Source organism: Malus sylvestris, chromosome 3, assembly GCF_916048215.2.
Source record: "Malus sylvestris chromosome 3, drMalSylv7.2, whole genome shotgun sequence".
NCBI lineage: Eukaryota > Viridiplantae > Streptophyta > Magnoliopsida > Rosales > Rosaceae > Malus > Malus sylvestris.
The window spans coordinates 35587455-35607146 of record NC_062262.1 but is presented as its reverse complement, the minus strand read 5'-3'; the positions used below and the strand labels follow the sequence as shown (position 1 = coordinate 35607146).

The window sequence follows — 19692 nt, the reverse complement described above, 5'->3', positions numbered from 1 at the left end:
TTTCTCTTACAAGGTTATCAGATCATTTTTTCCATCCATGATGGCACTTCATATTGTAATTGTGCCAATATGAATTAAATATTAAAAAAAAATCAAAATTTGAAACTAAAATTAAGGAAATGAAAAGACCTACAACACATTCCCAATCTCACATACATAATGTAATGTTACACATTCCCAATCTCACATACATAATGTAATGTTACATATTTTATCTCTAATACAATGAAACTTGAAAGCACATATTTTTGGACAAATGCATTTTCCCCAGCAACCCTTGCACCTCATCTTAAGCCATAACAAATATAGTCGAATTCAAAACAAAATAAGTCCAAAATTACGCCTAAAAAGGAGTTAGTTAAAATCAATACTTAAAAGTTCCAGATATGCCATATCAAAGATTCACCTCTTTTTCCAACTTGGTGGATAGTGCAATCATCTTCCTGAAATCCAAATGAAAGTGAAAATGAAAAAAAAAATGAAAGGACCTATTTCCAGTCATGTTCAAGGACCAAAACTTTCAATCGGCATTAAGAACTCAATAGCAGTGATGCATTGCTACTTTGTTATACCAAATTACAGCGAACAAAATATGCAACTAAACTAAGCAGCTAAACCATCATTAGTGCTAACAAGATGTACAAAACAATAAAAGTTTGGGACAATCATTGTTATGACATTAATTTCTAAGAAAGAAAGAAACTGCTAAGAACCTTATAGGTTCTGCAACGCACAAGCTAATAAATAAGTATTTTGAAATCTAATTTTCAGCTTTAGAAAAGTCTTTCATGTTTCCATACGAAAAGATAAGATTCATGGAGCTGTTTAATTTCTGAAGACTGCAGGTTTCCTCACTGTTCAGTCTCTCCTAAGAGCAACCTAAGCACTTAACTACAGCTAAAAACTTGCAACAAAGCCCTCAAGTGGGTACTTGTAGGATGTACTAATGTAATATATAGTAAGAAACATACTCATTATTAGACATCGTAGTGTTTTAAGGAGAGTGAAAACTCAAATCCGATCTTCACACTTCTGCATGCACTTTTATTATCAACATAACATGATCATCAAGAAGTTAAATGAAGATAACAAATTAAATTTATGTTCATTTGCTAATAATGAAACAAGTAACAAACATACTTCATAAGTGAAGTTTATTTGCCCCAATTGTCAAAGCCACATCTCTCCAGCAAGGCATCAAAGAACAAACCTCTTTTCCTTGAAAGCAAAAACAATTAGGATTAAAAAGGAAAAATTGACGGGCATGGTGACAGTACAAGAAACCAATCCAATGCAATGAGACAAATCTGACAAAATTCACTCTAAATGCCACATGAATTTTAGTTATTGAAATTTTGAGAAAGACTGAAAATTCATCATAATGAAAATCTGCTTATCAATGACAATGCACAACATTGTAACATTAGATTCAGAAAATGATTTTGATTGGTTTTGATAGGAAGCATTGTAAGTTAATCCCAAACATTTAATTCATGCTTCCAAAATTAACAAATTCTACAACTGCAAGAGAAACCCTACTTAAATATCTTAAGTGCCAAAACCAAAAACTGCCATTATCTGCTGGAAGATAAGATCCTACCATCTTCTCTGTATTCTCCACCACAGTTGCATTCCCATATCTGCATTACCAAACACATAAAAACAAGGCAATCAACTCTCCATCCAAGAAAACAATTCAACATTGTTATGACATTATCTTTCTGTTTGCTCCACAAACGAACTAATCCGGATGATATATGCAGCATTTAGACCTCTCATTGCCAAAGTCATGAGTAGTATAAAAAATTAAAACCATCGATCTAATTCATTAAATTTGATAACAAACAGAACACACAAATGTAGAACTACAAAAATTGATAGAGCAAGAGAGACAGGGAGGCACATGAAAATTCTATACGATAGGAACGAGTCTCCAAGTGAGTAAACTGTGACATGCATACAGAAAATAAACAATAAACAATAACTCGTATTTGAAAATATATAAACTCAAGCCGCAAAGAGAACACTAATTCAGATCCTATGTGGTTTGAAAAAAACCCAGATCTGGTACACATACAATCTTTTCTAACCAATTCCTCAATACAATTGTACCTACTTAAATTCCAAGCAAAAAGTTCAAATTTTCCTATATAAACTCACCACCCTTCAAATAATTCACATAAAAACACACAAACAAGTCAAGCTCTTAGAAATCGAAAGAGGGCTACGTTTAAGGTTAGGGTTTCTTGGGTTTTTACCTAAATTCAAGAATTTGAACCACTTTCTTACAGTTCAGCTTGAATTCAATCTCCCAAACAAAACCACTAACCAAATCTTCAACATGCCAAGTTAAAACCGAATTATCCTGAATCTCAAGAATTTTTCAAATCTAAAAGTTAAAATTGAAGAAACCCACTTACATAGATAGGAAGCTCACCATGAGAGGATCACTTTCTCTATTGGGTCGAGATCTAGTTTTGGCCAAAACTTGGTCGGCGAGTACGGTTTGGTCGTTTTAGAGAGAACAAAGAGGGAAGAGACAGAACTAAAAATAAGGAAATATGAAAGAGATAAATATGAAGGATGTGTGTGGGTTAAAGGGGGGAGAGGGAGAGGGAGAGAGTTGGATGTATGTGGGTGGGTTGAGGGGAGAGATAATGGGGTTAAATATGAAGGGTGTCAGTAGGTTGAGGGGGGAGAGAGAGAGAGAGTTGGATAGAAGTGGGTGGGTTAAGCGGAAAAAAGTGTTGGACGGATGTGGGCCACAAGTTTTTGAAAAAAATAATAAAGAACAAAGAATTGTGTCTTTAGAAGTAAACTATGGGCACAAATAATATATTAGAGTCCATTTTTTCAATAAAGCTGTCAGATAATGTATTTGTGCATATTTTTTTTACAATGGGCACAATCTATGGTGCCCTCTATTGAATGAGAACTGTTTCAACCTTTTGGTGGTCAAATAGACACAAAATTCTCAATTGTGTCCTTTGTTTTGTACCCAAAGCTCATTTTTCTTGTAGTGCAGCATTTATTTATTATTGGGTATAAACCCACAGCTTTGATTATTGTGCTTTTGCTTATATAGTAATGCAGGTCCTTGCAATTTGGCCATTTGCTCTTGCAGGGAAAAAGCCGCCAGGCACACATTCATTTCCTGTTCCATACAGAATCCTCAAGATCTCTCCTGGCGTCCTTGCATAGGACAGCGAATTCGTGTCCGCTGATAGGACATTCGTGACCGTTCGATTCTCAGCCCCAAGCGTGATGGGTACTATGATGCCTTCTTCGAGGCCACCCCTGGCCACCTTGTTCCCAAATTCAGCAATTCGGCTGACGATATTAGCCACCGTGAGATTGTACGGAGCCACCGTCTGATTCGCTCTCTCATACAGTAATGCACGCACCACTGCATTTTGTCCAGCCTTCGTACCCAAAAGCGATGCACCCAACTGCATGCATGTTGAATTACATACGTTACCCAAAAGTTATAGTTAATTAATTAATTGTGAAAAAAATTATTAATAGATAGAAATGTTGTTAACTAACTATTAACAAGAACTGTTTTAACAAACATTTCTTATTATACGTACTCTGTTAGCAGCATCGGTGTTGAGGTTTGCATTGATGTAAACATAACCCACTACACCATCATAATTCAGTGCTTGCGCTGCTATAAGATAATTGACTGTGTTTGCGTAAGGGTCAAATGGAGGGAGCAATGGGTAACCCACTGCTAGGTCAACAAGTAGTGAGAAAAGGGCTCTGCTGATGTTTATAAGAGGCCTTGGGAACCCGCCTGTTGCCTGAGTGATTGCTCTGAAAATTAATCAGATACATATTATATCTACCATCTAGGGTTAATCAGAATTAATAAAATTTACAACAGTTGATCATGCACTCTATACCTGATATGACCAACTTGTTCATAAGCAAATTCCTTGATTATTTCAGTCACAAGGGGGTCGAGATTGGCCTTCTGACCACCAATAGGACGCGGGCCCCCTTGGGACAAGTTTGGGGAGATACTATCGAGGTCATTGCCAAAAACACCGTATGAGTAAAACTCACCGTCCAAATATTCCAAGTTCAACATAAACCCTAGGTAGTCACTGTCGTTGGGTGCATGACCAGAAGCAGCCATGACCTGAAAGCTGAGGAAATTCAAAGCAACAAGGAAAACAAAGGCAGCACTGAAATAAGATGCAGAAGTAGTAGCCATTACTGCTAATTTCATGCAACCAATAGTATGAGTTTGATAAAATTGGTTCGCATATGAGTGAATAAACCATGCACTTCTACTGACTTTATATAGGCATGCACGCAATTAATAATACTCTACAAGAAGTCGTTCACTGACCTAATGGTAGCATGGCCGAACCCTTCTAAATAGAAGCCAAATATAGGATGGTGTCATCAATACATTAATTATTTTGTATTGTAGCTTATTAAACAAAAAGTTTGGTCTGCCCGTGTTAGGAATACTGGGTCGTATATCATTATCATATGTCATTCTACAAGTATAAATAATTAGTTTTTCATTATTTTATTGCCCATCAATCATCCTATATTTCATTATTTTATTACCCATCATCATCACACCTCCCCTCCCTTTTCCCCATTTTCTGCCGAACCGCACACACACTCTGTACCTATCCATTCAACCAATATAATATTCTTCCTTACTCTCCCCTCCCACTGACTTCCACTCAACTCTCCCGCGGCGTGACATATATGATCGTTTCACGGTTAGAGATGAAGTCAGCTCTTTTGCTTGGGGTGGGCTGGGACCTTGTGGTAGAGGAAGAGGTTAGGGATCGGATGGTCCTTCGTTTCTCGATTACTTGGAGTCAGACCAAAATTGTTTGCCAGATTCGATTAGTCCCATAAATTAAGCAACGAGCCGAACTGAAATTTCGGTTTGATTTCAGTTTTGGTAAAAAACCAAACCAATTTGAACCGAACTCACCCCTATAAAGAGTAGCTGGAGTGGTTGTGATGGGTGGATGTCGGGGTTTGGATTAGGTGGCAGTTGCAAAGCCCGAATTTCGGGTTAAGAGGGGCCTCTCACAATTATTTAAAAAAAAAAATTAAATCGATAGTAGTTACAAAACTGTTAACCAAAACATCATAGCATATATATGAAAAGTAACCAAAATTCAAAATAACATAGCATTGATAATATTACATATTCCCAATAATTAAAATAATTGTCCTTGACAAGTTTTCATATTTTGAAACCGTTGCATAGTATATATTAGGAATAGTGTCTGCGCGTTGCTGCGGGATTACAAAATGTGTGAGTATAATATATACAGATATGTAAAGAATGATGAAGTTTTAGCCCCAGTTTGGGGTTGAGGTGATTTTAAAAAAAGCTCCTATGAAAAAAAGCTGGGAGTGTTTTTGGTGTTTGGTAAACTAAAAAAAAAGAGCTTATTTTGGAAGCTGCTGTGAGAATAAGCTGAAATCAAAGGAAAAAGCTGAAGCTGCCATTTGTAGCTTTGGAAAACTGGTTTTTTTTTCAAAGCACACAGAACTACAGTGCTCCTTTAATGAAAAGACTCACTATTAGACTGCTTTTTTTTCCAAAAGCACTTTTACAAAAAAGTTTACCAAACACTCTGCTGATTTATTTCACAGCCGCTTATTCTCACAGCACAGCCGCTTATTCTCATAGCAGCTTTTTTTCAAAGCACAGCAATACCAAACCAGCCCTTAATCAAATGTGTATTAGGGCTTGTGAAAATGATGGCATTCAAATGAAAGTACGTATAAAAGTGAAGGAATAGAAAAAGAAAAATATGACACATACCATTTTTTTTACTTGAAAATTTGGTGTCATTCTTTAGGTCTTTTGGTGCAAATGGCACAATTAAATCAAGCAGGTTGAAAAGTGAAATGATACGTGTAAAAAGATGGATCAGATATATCTAGTTTGGTGTCTCTTTGCAATACAAAGACACAGTTTGATGATGTATTTTAGTTCAATCATCACTTCCATCTTTTCTCTTCAAAGAAATTGGTGCTACCTATTTATACACAATCACTTTCTTCTTTTGACCTATTGTAAACACATGGCTAACCGGTTGTTTGTCCAATGAGAGGTTTAAGCTGGACGTATATAAGTATAAATGCAGGTACTCTGATTGAAGATATACTTTAGACATATGTCCAACTTAACTTATCAATGGTCAAGCAAGGAATAAGGCATGTATTCAGATTAGGTAAAAAGAAGACAGTCTGTATATATATCGGTAGTAGCCAATTCCCCTGAAGAGAGAAATGAGTATACAATACAAAATGAGAAGATGACTTCCAAGGTTCAACTTGTTGTTAAACAACTCCGATTGGACGCACATCCATCTCAATGGTTGAACTATGATTTTTCAGGTAAGTAATTAATAACTTGATCAACATAACATAATCTCATTGAGAAAACGCGTAAGACTAAGAAAAAGCTTTCTAATCGGATGGTAAACGGGTTATTCTAAATGCTTATGTTCAAAAGGAGCAAAAGCGTTCTTTAAAGATCGTCGGTAGCTAGGCTGGAAATGTATTTAATCAAATATTTGCAAGTTAATGATAAATTGAGATGACAGAACTTGACAATAACAGATATAATTTAAAATAAAATTCAGAAGGATTCTGGTTAATTAACTGTCAATCAAATTATTTCTGGCAGTTAATCATTGTCTTGATGCTCATCAAACTTAAGATTTGTTGGACTTTTTTTTAGCTCTTTTTTAAGTTTAGCAAAGAGAACTATCTTTATCAACTCATCAATTCTCGTTGCGTTATTGGACTTTCAATGTAACACAAAGCCAACAAGTTATTGTCACTTAGTACTATAATCTAATGATATTTATATTCACTTGTAAGTGAGATGTCATATGTTCAATTCTCACCAAAATTGAATTTGAACCACATTATTGCCCATTTTAAGGCTAATCATACCTCCTCTCCTTTAATGTAGATTATATCATTTGTTGTGTCTCTCACCCTTAATATAGATAACATTGTTTGTTAAAAATAAAAAGGGTAAATTACATAGTAGCCCCTCAGGTTTGAGGTCTATTACAACTCCATACAACATCTTTAAAAGATTTCACTTTCATACCTCAAGTACTATTTTATTTCAAAATAATACAACCGTTACATTTTCCATCCATTGATCCGTTAAGCGCTGACGTGGCTACCACATTTGTGCCACGTGGCTGCCAAATGTGTGCCACGTGGCAAAAAAATAATTTTTTGATTTTCTTTTTTTAAAAAGCCTGAATTAAAAAAAAAAAAAAACTTGAAATCGCAGAAACCCACCCCACCCCTCTTCTCCCTCTATCTGTTTCTTCTTCTCCGCCCAACACAGAAAAACACCAACCACTCTTTCTTTTCTCCCTCTCTGCTCTCTGCATACAAACCCACATACCCCCCCCCCCCCCGCGCGCCGCAACCTCTCTTCTTCCCCCCGACGCCGCAAGCAAACCTGGAAACATCCACCCCCAAAAAATCTGCAACCAAACCCAGAAAACTTCCCCCCCCAAACAAACCCAGATCCGAAACCTCTCCCCCCCCCCCCCAAAAAAACCCGGACCCAGTGCTCCCCTCGTCGGCTCGTCGGTCAGCTCTAACAACGAGGTATGTATTCAAATTTTGAATTTTTTCAGTGCTTGGTTGGTGGGTTTGGGGTGCTTACGAATGCGGTCAAAGTTCTGATTTTTGAATGGTTAATCTCAAACCACGGAACGATGCCGCACCGAGAAGAGAGAGAGAGAGGGGAGGAAGGCTGAAGAAAAAGTGAAAAAGGATAGCAGAGAGCAGAGAGGGAGAAAAGAAAGAGTGGGCGGAGAAGAAGAAACAGAGAGGAAAAAGAGAGGTGGGGTGGGTTTCTGCGTTTTCAAGTTTTTTTTTATTTTTTTATTTTTTTTATTTTTTTTTATTCAGGCTTTTTAAAAAAAGAAAATAAAAAATTATTTTTTTGCCACGTGGCACACATTTGGCAGCCACGTGGCACAAATGTGGTAGCCACGTCAGCGCTTAACGGATCAATGGATGAAAAATGTAACGGTTGTATTATTTTGAAATAAAATAGTACTTAAGGTATGAAAATGAAATGTTTTAAAGATGTTGTATGGAATTGTAATAGACCTCAAACCTGAGGGGTTACTATGTAATTTACCCAAATAAAAAATAAAATAAAAAAAAACCGACAAGTAATCAAATGTCGAGCCTATCAATTAAACTATTTGGACACACAAATTAACACACTCCAACGAAGGAAGGTCCCACCATTGTCTGTATGCGCCACCTCTATTAGAAAATGTCAGTAATGCTAGGTAAGATTTTTTAGGCCGTGTCATCAATAATATATAAACACATTAATCAACCATTAAGTAATAATTAAATCATTAACAATTCATCATATAGTTTACAAAATATCATTTAAAAAGTTGATTTCCCTAGTATTGCTAATAGCTCCCATTAACTCTTCATACAAGCATAGCATGAAACGGCTGAAGATCAGTTAAAACTGGGAGGGAAATTACAGAGGCTTAGAAATAAAAAGCAAACTTTCTAAATTACATACATAAAAATCAAAATTTATTGCAAAACTTTGTTCTGGAATTAGCAGCAGCTTATTATGAAGGGATCAAAGGACAAGGGGGGGCTTTATTGAGCAATAGCATGCTTAGCACCATCCAAAGTGTTCTTGAGCAACATTGCCACCGTCATTGGTCCAACGCCGCCAGGAACAGGAGTTACCCATCCGGCTACTTTACATGCTTCCTGGAAATCTACATCTCCAACCAATCTATAGCCCGACTTTCTACTCGGATCGTCTATAGCATTTGTGCCGACATCAATGACAGCAGCACCGGGTTTTATCCAACTACCCTTGATCTGAAATTCAGTAAGGAAATAGATTAACAAAATCGATGGTAAATAGATTTCATCGAGTTAAAACATGAACAATAATCGCCACAGGAGCTAACGAAGACAAGGAAAGTACAGAACCGACACAATGCTACCTGCACCAGCAGATGTCGGTTATTCCATTTAAGCAACAATAGATCCTAGTGAAAGCTTATCAAGTTCTAATGCATTGTCTTACAACTCCAAAGTGAACGATGGAATGTCCTTTTTCCTTCACTTGGGATGAAAGGAACCAACCAACTAGTCCTATTCTTCTAACCAGAACAAAACTAAGTACTATATTTTTCATTGAAAGCCAAGCAATATAAAATAAGATAACACCAGCATGTCATAAGACGATGTTACTGCATACCAAGGAACTATAATCTATGAATTGCCTACCATCATTGCCTGTCCTGCTGCAGCAATAATAATGTCCGCTTCACGAATGAAACTCTCTGGATCAGGTGTGCGGGAATGGACTACGGTAACAGTAGCATCTGCTTTCAAAAGAAGCAATGAAACTGGTAGTCCAACAATGTTACTTCTGCCAACAACCACTGCTTTCTTCCCCTTTATGCTTATCCCACTCCGCGACAGAAGTTCAAGACATCCCTGCAGAAAAAAACCATTACAAAACAAAACTACAACCTGTACACGAATGGCTTTCACAATTTTATGTGAATATTGCTTGGACAATAAAGGTTCCTCATTTGACAGAATACTTGAACAAACCAAACGTACATGTGTGTGCGTCAGCATCTATCTGTGTTTGAATACAAAACTCGAGTCTTGCCTTGGGAGTGCAAGGAAGGAACAGAGGTTCTCTGCCTTTCATTGCAAGTTTGCCGATGTTGAGAGGATGAAAGCCATCAACATCCTTCTCGATGCTGATTTCACTCAACACTTTCTCCTCATTAATATGGTTTGGCAATGGGAGCTGAACTAGTATACCTATCAACAAAATCAAACCTACTTTCAACACCCATTAAACCTAAATCAAAGATTTTGCAAATAATTTGTCAACTATAACAACAACAACAACAACCAAGCCGTATCCCGCTAAATGGGGTCGGCTGTATGAATCCTACAATGCCATTTCGCTTGGTTTTGCGTCAGGTCTTCCATCAGAATCATTCGTCAACTCAAAAGTAAAAACTGGGCAATTATCATTCAATCAACTAACCATGTACATCAGAAGTAGCATTCAATTCGTGAACTTTGGCAATGAGGTCGTCTTGGGACACATTCTCCGGGAGGTCAATGTCCACAGATTTGATCCCAACTTCAGCGCACGCCTTTCGCTTCATGCTCACATAGCTTTGGGAGTCCTTCCGGGTCCCAACTATCACCACTGCCAGTCCCGGAACCTAAACAATCACACAATCGCATCGTCAAGATTCATGCACCAAACAATGTCAAAAATCCAGCCAGAGCAAAAGCAAACCTTGCCGTATTTCTGGGACAGATGACGAACTTCCTCCGCAATCTCATTTCGGATGGTCTGAGCTATAGCTTTCCCATCGATTATCGCAGCCTTGTGATCAGATTGTGATGCCATTGATCAATCACTCGCTCGGTCTTTAGGAGATTAAGGATGGGTCGGGCTGACTCGGACCTCGAACCGCAAAGGGTTACTGTAATCCAGTAAAACAAACCTGGAAACCCCTAATCGGGGAGACAGAGGGCGTCGGGTGGAAAATCGAGAGAGCTAGGAAAATTCCCAGATGCAATCCCTGGAAATCGCGGAGAGGAAATAGTGGCAGGACGATAGAGTCATAGGAAAAGGATTCTAGCCAGATATTTTTCCAAGGGATCCCATTATCTCGTCCGTTTATTGTATATTGTGCGTTCAGTTTTCATTCAGTATTACTCATATTTAATTTTAAATTTTAAATTTTGAAATGATTTTTAATCGTACGATGTACATGAACGAAGGAGATCACGGGATCTCAAGGAAAAAATCCGAGGAGGATCCTTTTCCAAAGAGATAAGAGTGTACAGTTGTATTTTGAGGGATTTTAAATGTATTTATAAATCTTTGCTTAAAGTCCATCAAAATCTATAAAATTATAAACTTTTTAAAATTTAGGAAAATTAATAAAAAAGACTTGAAAACTTTGAGTTTTAACGATAAGGACAAAATAAAGGGTAAATTGAATAGTACCAGGATTGAATTTTTAGTGTAAAAATGTGATTTTTTATTAAAATGAACAGTACCGGAAGCTTTTTGTTAAAATTCCTTTAAACATTTTTAAAATTTCAATTGAGGACACCTTACTTAAAATTGAGTGAAGTTGTCAAATTTTCAAAAGAAAAGTGATATTCAACACTGCTTAAAAAGTACACTACAAAATCTTTCAAATTTGTTTTTTCAAAATATCATAAACTTTATTAAAATCCTGATTGAATATACGTAGATTTTCAAAGAATCAAGCCTATTTTTTTGTTTTACGCCTCGTAATTCTTCCTCAACCAGACTAGGGTAGAATAGCAGAGCAAGTTTTGGAACATAAAACCCGAACATTTTATAGGCTTTATGTGCTAAGGCTTATGGCTTTATGTATATTTCAATTATCATCTAAATCTTTTGAAATTTTTCAGAATAGGAAATGTTTAGATTCGAAACGAAAATTTTCGTTTGATTTGGAATTTTCAGTCCAACTTACAACTCTGCTATGTGTACGAGAATAAATGAGAATAAGAAGGATTAGAGATTAGAAATATTGACTATGGAATAATCACATCCTTCTATGTTAAGGAGATACCTCTAGTTTTTAGGTATTTCGAACCAAAATCCATGTAGGATCCACTTTTTTGTTGATTCACTAGTTACCTTAGTTTTAGTAAAAGGCTATAACTATACTCATTACAAATTCATTCCTTATAACTAAACATTCCCTTACATGTGATATTTTCAAGCTTTACGCATATTAGTAATAACCCCCAATGTGAATCGTCCTAATACTAGTTCTTGTTAGTTGGTAAGGTTACGCACTCACTTTGAGCTGACTAATTGATCATCACATGAGAAATCATATTCATAGGAAGAGATACGACTATAATTAACTAAACGTGCTGATTTCAAGTCTAGAACACACATATAAGAGCACAATACAATGAAGTTGTAAGCTGTGTTGTGGGGGGGGGGGGGGGGGGAGGGAGGGGGAGTTATTGTCTATTGTTGGCCTCTATGATAAATCAGTTAGGGTCTGAGAGGCGGTAGTTTACTATGTGATGGATGTCGACAGTTCGAGTCCACACCAACCAGCTAATAAGACTCAAGCCTTTCCTCAGGCGGATTCCTCCTTTTGCTCCTCAGCTTACAGAGTATTAGCAACTATTTTCAATTGTTGTTCCCCTCTTAAAGACAAATTCTTACTCGTTACTCACATGGACGGAGGCAATGAAGGCTCACTGAGGGCAGATGCCCCCACTTAAGTAATTGGTTTGTTTAGTTGCAAACTACAATTATATAATATACATGGGTTATCTTTGAAAAAAATATATGTATCCAATATCTAACATACATTCATTCTACTTATACTCCATATCAAATATTATATGAGCAATAATGCTCTTGTTATGTTATTCAAACCGAAAAAACCCTCTCTCGCCTATCATGTACTTAAATTTTTTTCATCACTTTGTTACTTTCTAATACTATATTGAAATTTTTGTAAAACTAGAATTGTGATACATTATCGTTTGAAACTATTCTTAATATTATATTGCGTATAACCATATTATAATAAGATTTTCTTAATTATTTTTAATTGTCCTAGAAGAAATTTCTACATGCGTCTCACTTTGTTACTTTCAAATTGAACACGATTCAATTACTAACCGAATCCTGAGAGTAATTAAGCGCAGAACCCACGAACCGGCCCCGAAAAATACACGCGCCAATTGTGACAAGTAACAAGCGCTCGTGCGACGTGGACATTTTGGGTTTTACATTCCTACGCTTCTACCCTTTCCCTCTCTCTCTCTCTCTCTCTCTCCCCTCTCTTCGAAGCCTTAACCCTAACTCTATCCCAAACTCCCAGCGATTCATAGCTGTATTCGAATTCTTCATGTGCTGCATTTAGCTTCAGAAGTTCGAGCTTGGAGGTCGGCAATGGAGAATCTCTCGGTGGAGATGGAGATTGGGACATCCGCGGAGTCCTTCGGGAAGTTCTTGGACTCTCAGAGGGAGCTTTTCCACAGCCAGATCGATCAGCTCCAGAGAATTGTCGGCACCCAATGCAAACTCACCGGCGTCAATCCTCTCTCCCAAGAAATGGTGCGTTGTCTTCGAATTTGAATTTGAATTTGAATTTGAATTTGCGTTCTGCGTGTTTGGTTTCCGAGAAATTGGAGGAAAATTTGAAAGAAAATTGCAATCCGTAATTCTAATTTTTTGTTCTTTCGTTTTGTGACACGCAGGCAGCTGGTGCTCTTTCAATTAAGATTGGTAAGTCTTGGAAGTTGGATTATTATTGTTAATTATGGCTAATTTGATGTTTAATCTTGTTTAATTTGCTTTATTTAGTTTGATTATGTGAGATGCTATATACCCATCTGGATGCTATAGTTTTCTATTCACAATTTTTTATACATTTTTCGTGTTTGTTTCATGTGGCCATCATCTGTTATCTAATAACTAGATGGTCCAATTGCAGGAAAAAGACCTAGAGATTTGTTAAATCCAAAGGCTATAAAGTATATGCAATCTATTTTTTCGATTAAAGATACGATTAGTAAGAAGGAATCTCGGGAGCTCAGTGCTCTATTCGGCGTTACAGTCACACAGGTTCTTTCTTTCATTCAGCTTTCCTTCTCAAATTACTTGTTCCTTTAGATGTTTTCGTAATGCATTTAGTTTAAGCCATCATACGACCCTTCCCATGAGCGCCAATGTTGTTCAAACTGATAATGATATATGGCCCTTACACTTTACTATTGGCTATTTTAGGGTTGATTATACATACCCAACATGACGTTTTCTTCTGTGTTGCTCTTTGGTGGTGATTAGTTTAATTGCTTCTTACATGAGTTCCATTGATTGACAGGTTCGTGATTTCTTTAACAGTCAACGGTCGAGAGTCAAAAAACTAGTCCAGTTGTCAAGGGAAAAGGCCTTGAAATCCGGTGAACATGAAGATTTGCGGGATGGGGTCTCAACAAGCCCTGATTCTTTGATTCCAAGTGATCCAGTTCCCTTGAACTCTGTTGGTCCCTCCACTGTTGACGACGCACCATCATGCTCAACGCAAGATAATGCTCTTTCTGGATTAGACGACTTAGATAAACGTTTCGTAGAAGATATTTTCAACTTGATGCGGAAAGAAGAAACATTTTCTGGGCAAGTGAAACTGATGGAGTGGATTATGCGGATACAAAATTCTTCAGTATTATGTTGGTACTTACAAATCACTTTATAGGTTTCATAGTACAAAGCAGTTTGTCTCTTTTCATGTTCCAAACTTCCACTTGTATACGTGCAGGTTTTTAACTAATGGTGGTGTAATTATTTTAGTAACATGGTTGAGTGAAGCTGCTGTCGAAGAACAAACAAGTGTTCTACTTGTTATCTTAAAGGTATTTATTGGACTGGAATCCATATTGTCAATTATCTATCTTCCACAGTTAATGATTGTTGCTTAAAATTCAAATAATTACCGGCTGCACAGGTTCTTTGTCATTTGCCTCTTCATAAAGCTCTTCCTTTGCATATGTCAGCCGTACTGCAAAGTGTTAATCGACTGCGGTTTTACAGGACACCAGGTGTGCATTTGTTACGGATAGTTCTTTGGGGCTTTCTTTGTCACCTCTCTCTATCTTCCCTTGTCTTTCTCAAGTTCTTCTTTCGTGTCATCTCTGTGTGGTTAAACTTGTTTTTGCTCAATAAATCAAGGTTCTCCATATGTGTTGATAATTCTATTTCTTTGATGTATTTAAACTTTGTTTAGTAGAAGTAGCAACTCTCTAGGTGCTTCGGCTGTATTTTACTATACACCATGACATTTTTCTTCTCATTCATCTTAGTTTTATGTCTGGCAAGATTCTTTTGTATAATAAGCATTTCTATATTGCTTTATCTGTCATTTTTTTATAAACCATGAAATTTTTGAATCTCATTTTATCTGATTTGAAGATCAGACATATCAAACAGGGCAAGAGTTTTGCTATCAAGGTGGAGCAAGCTATTAGCGAGAAGCCAAGCTATGAAGAAACCAAATGGCATTAAAACATCTAGCGATTCGGAAGAGTTAGTAATTCTGAAGCAGAGGCAAGTACATTTCTCATTGCCAATGCACTGAAAAATTGTGTAAACAGTTTTTAATAATCTATGATTTTCTTGCAGTATCGATGAAGTTATGGGCGATTCAGAATCATGGAAGTCAAATATGGATATTTCTGTAAGTGCTTTGTGATTTAATAAAAAATTCATTCAAATTGATTTAAGTTGCATAAGTTTTACAGATTGTTCTTTCATGTTGTACAGGAAGACATCCTTGGAACACATTTTGAAAGTGCAGAAACCAGGTAAGAATGTTTCTTTCTTCTGACGTACATTTTCGTAAGATAGTGTTTGTGGTGTTAATCTTGTATGTATTTTTCAGGAAATTAGAGGCGTCAGAACCCTTGAAGTTATTGACAGCATCACCAGATGAGTCAAATAAGAAGAACATCTTGGGTGTATCTTCATCTCGTATCCTTAATATAGGTTTTTACAATTTTCTCCCAAGTGGTATATTAGAATTCCTGAGTAACATCTACTGGTTTGAAAAAAAAATTATATCACTAGTTAAGAAAAGTAGGCTTTGTCAATGATAAGTTCTATTTCTGTGTTGTTATATTTCTATGTGGATGGCCTAAAAAAGGTTATACGAATATTTTGTGTATAAGTTGATTTTTTAAAACATATGAGAGTGAAGAAGCCTATTTCCTTAGCTAGTGGCAGAATTTCGTGAGCGCAGAAAAGTTCAGTTGGTGGAACAGCCTGGCCAATCAGCTGGGAGAAGTGTACCGGCCACAAGGACAACAACTGTGAGTCAGGCTCGTCCAATGTCTGCTGATGATATCCAAAAAGCAAAAATGCGAGCACAATTTATGCAGAGCAAGTATGGGAAATCTCGTTCATCCCATGAAAATAAAGAATTGAAGACTGAAGGTGTGGACAAACTTACAATCTCTCAGGCAAGCATTTTGCCCGTGGTACCCAAAGTTCCAATTCGGTCTAATATTGAGGAACCGAAGAAACCTGCGACATATCCTTTGAAAGAGAGGGAAGTTCCTAATAAGCCCGAAACTTCTCTTGCCCCAAAGCGGAGTCTGGATTTGAAGGAGCCCATATTAGAGAAGTGCCAGAGAATCCAGATCCCATGGAAGATGCCTCCAGGTACATATGCTTTTAGTGGCTCTTTTCTGGTTCCTTTGACTCTTTGTTCGTAATTTTAAATGTGAAATCAGTAGGCTTAATGGAAAGGGAAAAGGGAAAAGGAAAAAAAAGAAGATATCCTCCCAAATTGTATACAGTTTGTTGGGAGTTTGCCTTCAGTATTTCCAACATATATCATAGTGGGAGAGCTTCTCATTGATCAATAATTTCCTTGAGCAACTATTTTTCGTCTTTTTTGTTCACTCATAAGAGTTGAACTCAAGGCCTCCCACTTACTAAACGGGTGCTCTAGCTCAATCTTATAGCAGTTGAGTGTTGCTCTTTCCTTAGACGCTTGGTATTGGTAGGGAATGTTACAGTCCAGGCATCAATATTATCCAGTAGATTAAATGTGCTGCATAGAGAAAACGATTGGAGGATGTAATTTCTTATATGTTACAATAGCTGGGTGTACTGGTGCCTGAGTGGGTGTTCCTTGCCGGATAAAAATGGCTCGCTCAGTTTAGGTTTCTAACTTTCTAAGCATATTAATGTCATTGTTTGTTTTGTTGACAGAAATGAATTGTACCTCATTTTCCTCTCCTTGCTTTCTCCTCTATTCAATCACCGTTATGGATTTTGATATTTCTGGGGGCCATTTTGCCACACACGTTACTGAAGTAATGTGATACGAGATTAGTTTTATTACATTTTTCCTTGTAAGAAATTTAAATAAAGTGTCATGACTATTTTATTGGTTCCTATGTGAATGAGGTCCACTCGACATGTTTTCTGTAGTTTAAGTGGGAAATTCTACCAAGCAGGCTGAGTGAATGGAAATATCATCAATTTTGAATTCATTAGCATGAAAAAGATACAAATGAATGACTGATTACTGTCCAAATCCCTACGGCCAGCACTGAAACTCTGGTAACATGATTCACCGAAACTCTGGTAACATGATTCACTAAGAATGTATCTTGAGAAGGACGAGGGGGACTTACCTGTGACGGGGATATACCCGTCTTCTACCTATCACGTGCGGTGAGATGGTCACGAGACGTGTTTTATCCTATGATACCTATTGGATTTGGCTCTGAAGGCATTAACAGATAAATGAAGGTTCATTGTTTAGAGGAAGCAGAAACAGAGATTCCGGACAATGTTAAATTCGTCCATTATTATTTAATATGGTTTTTTGGTTGCTTGATGGCTTCTGTAAGTGCTGAAGGTAACATTTTCTGCAGATATCAACCTTTTTCATGCGTTGTCTTTCCGTTCTGCAGAAATAAAATTCGATCCCTCGTGGAGCGTTGGTGGTGGTGAATATTGCAAAGAAATCGAAGTCCAGAGAAACAGAAACCGCCGTGAGAAGGAAACCATCTACCGGACAGTTCAGGAGATACCGTCTAACCCGAAGGAACCATGGGACATTGAAATGGATTATGATGATTCATTAACACCAGAAATACCAATAGAACAACCGCCTGATGTTGCTGATACCACTGAAACACAGGCTTCCCATAACAGAGAAGTACATAATGCAGAAACAATGGTCGTTCCTTCTCAAGGAGCAAACAGTGTCGCTTCGTTTCCACCGGCCTTATCTCAAATTAATAATGCTAGCGCAGCTGAACCGGATCTAGAACTGCTTGCCGTACTGCTAAAAAATCCAGAACTGGTGTTTGCTTTGACTTCTGGCGATGCTGCTAACTTGTCGAGCGAGGACACAGTAAAATTGCTGGATATGATAAAGTCTGGTGGGGTTGGTGGGGTTGGTGTTGCTGGTAATGTAAATGGTTTAGGTAGAAAAATGGAGGAGAGGGTCGAAGTTTCTCTTCCATCCCCGACGCCTTCAAGCAACCCTGGAACGGTGCGTTACTCGGCCTCATTTGGCAAGTTTTGCCAGACATTGTATACACTGTTGCAGTTTTTGACTAGTAATATAAAAAATTTATGTGCATTGCGTTCCCATGAGATTTTTGGTAAAAGTTAAACCTCCATTGTATACACTGTATAAACTGCTTGTTTTTCTGTGCTTTTTGCAGAGTGGATGGAAAGGAGATGCTGGAAGGAATGCATTTCCCCAACGGATGCCGCAGGTTTCATCTGCTCATCACATTATTCCGCCGCAACGGCTATCAACTTCCCAACCGGCAGTACCTTCGTACTCACCAGATTATCATCGTATGCAATCACCAGCCTCAGAGATGGCTTTAACCATGAAGGACACGCATTTCCACAACGTATCAAACACGGCCGTGCCTTCAGTTTGGGGTGAAAGCACGATCAATCACGAACAAGCTCCCCTATCTAACTCTTATAATGTAGCAGAACGGCAGCAGCCCTTGTATTCCACTCCGGCAAGGCAACAAAGACAGCCGCAGCCAGTACAACAATCCCGTTTTTCTGAACCTCACATTCCTATGTACACGCCTAAACAGCCGATGGGAAAACCCGGCCCTCCATCAGATTCGTGGAGAGCCGGGCAGGATTTGCCTTCAAAGTACCATTACATAGAGAACCAAAATCAGTATAATGCATCTTCTGGAGGGCATTTGCAGCCTCACCTGTTGTCAGGTCCTTCTTGGGAAGGAAATGAACATGTTGGCGGCAACCAAGATTTCCAATCGTGGAGCCCGGATAATAGTCCGCGTAGAAATCCCGGGTATATGTACGGAAGAGAACACAGAACAAACCCGGGACAGGATTACAGGTCGAGGGGAAGGAATCCTGCCGGATACCGGGACCATAATAGGCAGCAGGGAAACAGATGGCCTAATCGCGGCGGACGCTGAGGTCCTATAATCCAGAGTGGATGTGTTAAGAACGCGTTAGTTCTGTTTCTCTCCCTTTTATTGGATCAAGTTTTTGGGCGGACTGGTGACGTGGCACGGAAATCTCAACTCGAATGGATGAGAAACCCTTACTCGAGCGTCTCTCAGTTTTGGGATGACCGGATTATTGAAACGAGTGAGAGCTTGTAAAAGCCATCGTGACTGTTGATCTGGATGCTCATAAGGGACTCTCTACTGATCATTAATTTTAATTTTAATAGGGTGAAAAAAATATTCTAACATTGAGCAGCCTTTATCTCGTTACTACAAACAAATATAAAAATTCTTGGGCCTAATACTTTAATTTGAGGATTGGATTTGTTGACCATCAGAATTGAATTATGGTTTTGGGGGTATAGAACTCACCAGACAATTATTTGGCGAAAAGGGCATCAGGCTGGTCAAATGAAACTTTCTCTTAGCCCTTTTTTGGAGTCAGCCTCTCAGTTGTAATAATTGATTCAAATTCGAATATCAGATTTGAAAACATCTAATGATAATTTAACTAAATTAACCAATTATTATTGAGAGGGTTATGTTTAGCCCTTTTGGTTGGAGACGGTTTATGAGTATGTCTGA

General features: G+C 37.8%; 3 protein-coding genes across 24 annotated transcripts; 1 reads left to right on the top strand and 2 right to left on the bottom strand.

The window, feature by feature from the left end:
* Nucleotides 1-126: 126 nt before the first annotated feature.
* LOC126617471 (desiccation-related protein PCC13-62-like) lies at nt 127-4283 on the bottom strand. 20 transcript variants are annotated; one of them, XM_050285539.1, is made up of 8 exons: nt 3906-4283; nt 3591-3816; nt 2421-3449; nt 2259-2334; nt 1540-1640; nt 1141-1218; nt 972-1041; nt 127-443 (listed from the first exon to the last, which is right to left on the bottom strand). In XM_050285539.1, the coding sequence occupies exons 1-3, from the start codon at nt 4232-4234 to the stop codon at nt 3078-3080; spliced, it is 927 nt and encodes a 308-aa protein (XP_050141496.1). In that variant the 5' UTR covers nt 4235-4283; the 3' UTR covers nt 127-443; nt 972-1041; nt 1141-1218; nt 1540-1640; nt 2259-2334; nt 2421-3077. The 20 variants fall into 20 exon arrangements, with proteins under 20 accessions (XP_050141496.1, XP_050141490.1, XP_050141489.1 ...); XM_050285533.1 differs by having other exon boundaries at nt 1601-1640; XM_050285532.1 differs by having other exon boundaries at nt 972-1032; nt 1601-1640.
* A 4098-nt stretch (nt 4284-8381) lies between these two features.
* Nucleotides 8382-10705, bottom strand: LOC126616573 (bifunctional protein FolD 2-like). Its single transcript, XM_050284644.1, has 5 exons — nt 10358-10705; nt 10097-10280; nt 9707-9864; nt 9313-9525; nt 8382-8898 (listed from the first exon to the last, which is right to left on the bottom strand). Exons 1-5 carry the CDS (start codon nt 10469-10471, stop codon nt 8668-8670), a joined length of 900 nt encoding a protein of 299 aa, XP_050140601.1. The 5' UTR covers nt 10472-10705; the 3' UTR covers nt 8382-8667.
* Nucleotides 10706-12856: 2151 nt separating this feature from the next.
* Nucleotides 12857-19447, top strand: LOC126615846 (homeobox protein LUMINIDEPENDENS-like). Of its 3 annotated transcripts, none has more exons than XM_050283759.1 (13): nt 12857-13195; nt 13339-13366; nt 13575-13705; nt 13965-14314; nt 14400-14493; nt 14586-14679; nt 15055-15184; nt 15260-15314; nt 15401-15441; nt 15519-15607; nt 15860-16297; nt 17563-18149; nt 18325-19447. In XM_050283759.1, exons 1-13 carry the CDS (start codon nt 13031-13033, stop codon nt 19072-19074), a joined length of 2952 nt encoding a protein of 983 aa, XP_050139716.1. In that variant the 5' UTR covers nt 12857-13030; the 3' UTR covers nt 19075-19447. The 3 variants fall into 3 exon arrangements, with proteins under 3 accessions (XP_050139716.1, XP_050139717.1, XP_050139715.1); XM_050283760.1 differs by having other exon boundaries at nt 13560-13705; nt 13965-14310; nt 14432-14493; XM_050283758.1 differs by having other exon boundaries at nt 13560-13705.
* The last annotated feature ends 245 nt before the right edge of the window (nt 19448-19692 follow it).

Coding starts and splice junctions, on each gene's coding strand:
- LOC126617471 (XM_050285539.1), bottom strand. CDS start 4,234: ATGAAATTAGCAGTAATGGCTACTACTTCTGCATCTTATTTCAGTGCT. Junction 3,817..3,905: donor GAACAAGTTGGTCATATCAG/GTATAGAGTGCA, acceptor ATTAATTTTCAG/AGCAATCACTCAGGCAACAG. Junction 3,450..3,590: donor ACACCGATGCTGCTAACAGA/GTACGTATAATA, acceptor ACATGCATGCAG/TTGGGTGCATCGCTTTTGGG.
- LOC126616573 (XM_050284644.1), bottom strand. CDS start 10,471: ATGGCATCACAATCTGATCACAAGGCTGCGATAATCGATGGGAAAGCT. Junction 10,281..10,357: donor TGTCCCAGAAATACGGCAAG/GTTTGCTTTTGC, acceptor GTGATTGTTTAG/GTTCCGGGACTGGCAGTGGT. Junction 8,899..9,312: donor CAGCAGGACAGGCAATGATG/GTAGGCAATTCA, acceptor ACTGAATTTCAG/ATCAAGGGTAGTTGGATAAA.
- LOC126615846 (XM_050283758.1), top strand. CDS start 13,031: ATGGAGAATCTCTCGGTGGAGATGGAGATTGGGACATCCGCGGAGTCC. Junction 15,315..15,400: donor AGTCAAATATGGATATTTCT/GTAAGTGCTTTG, acceptor CATGTTGTACAG/GAAGACATCCTTGGAACACA. Junction 15,442..15,518: donor TTTGAAAGTGCAGAAACCAG/GTAAGAATGTTT, acceptor TGTATTTTTCAG/GAAATTAGAGGCGTCAGAAC.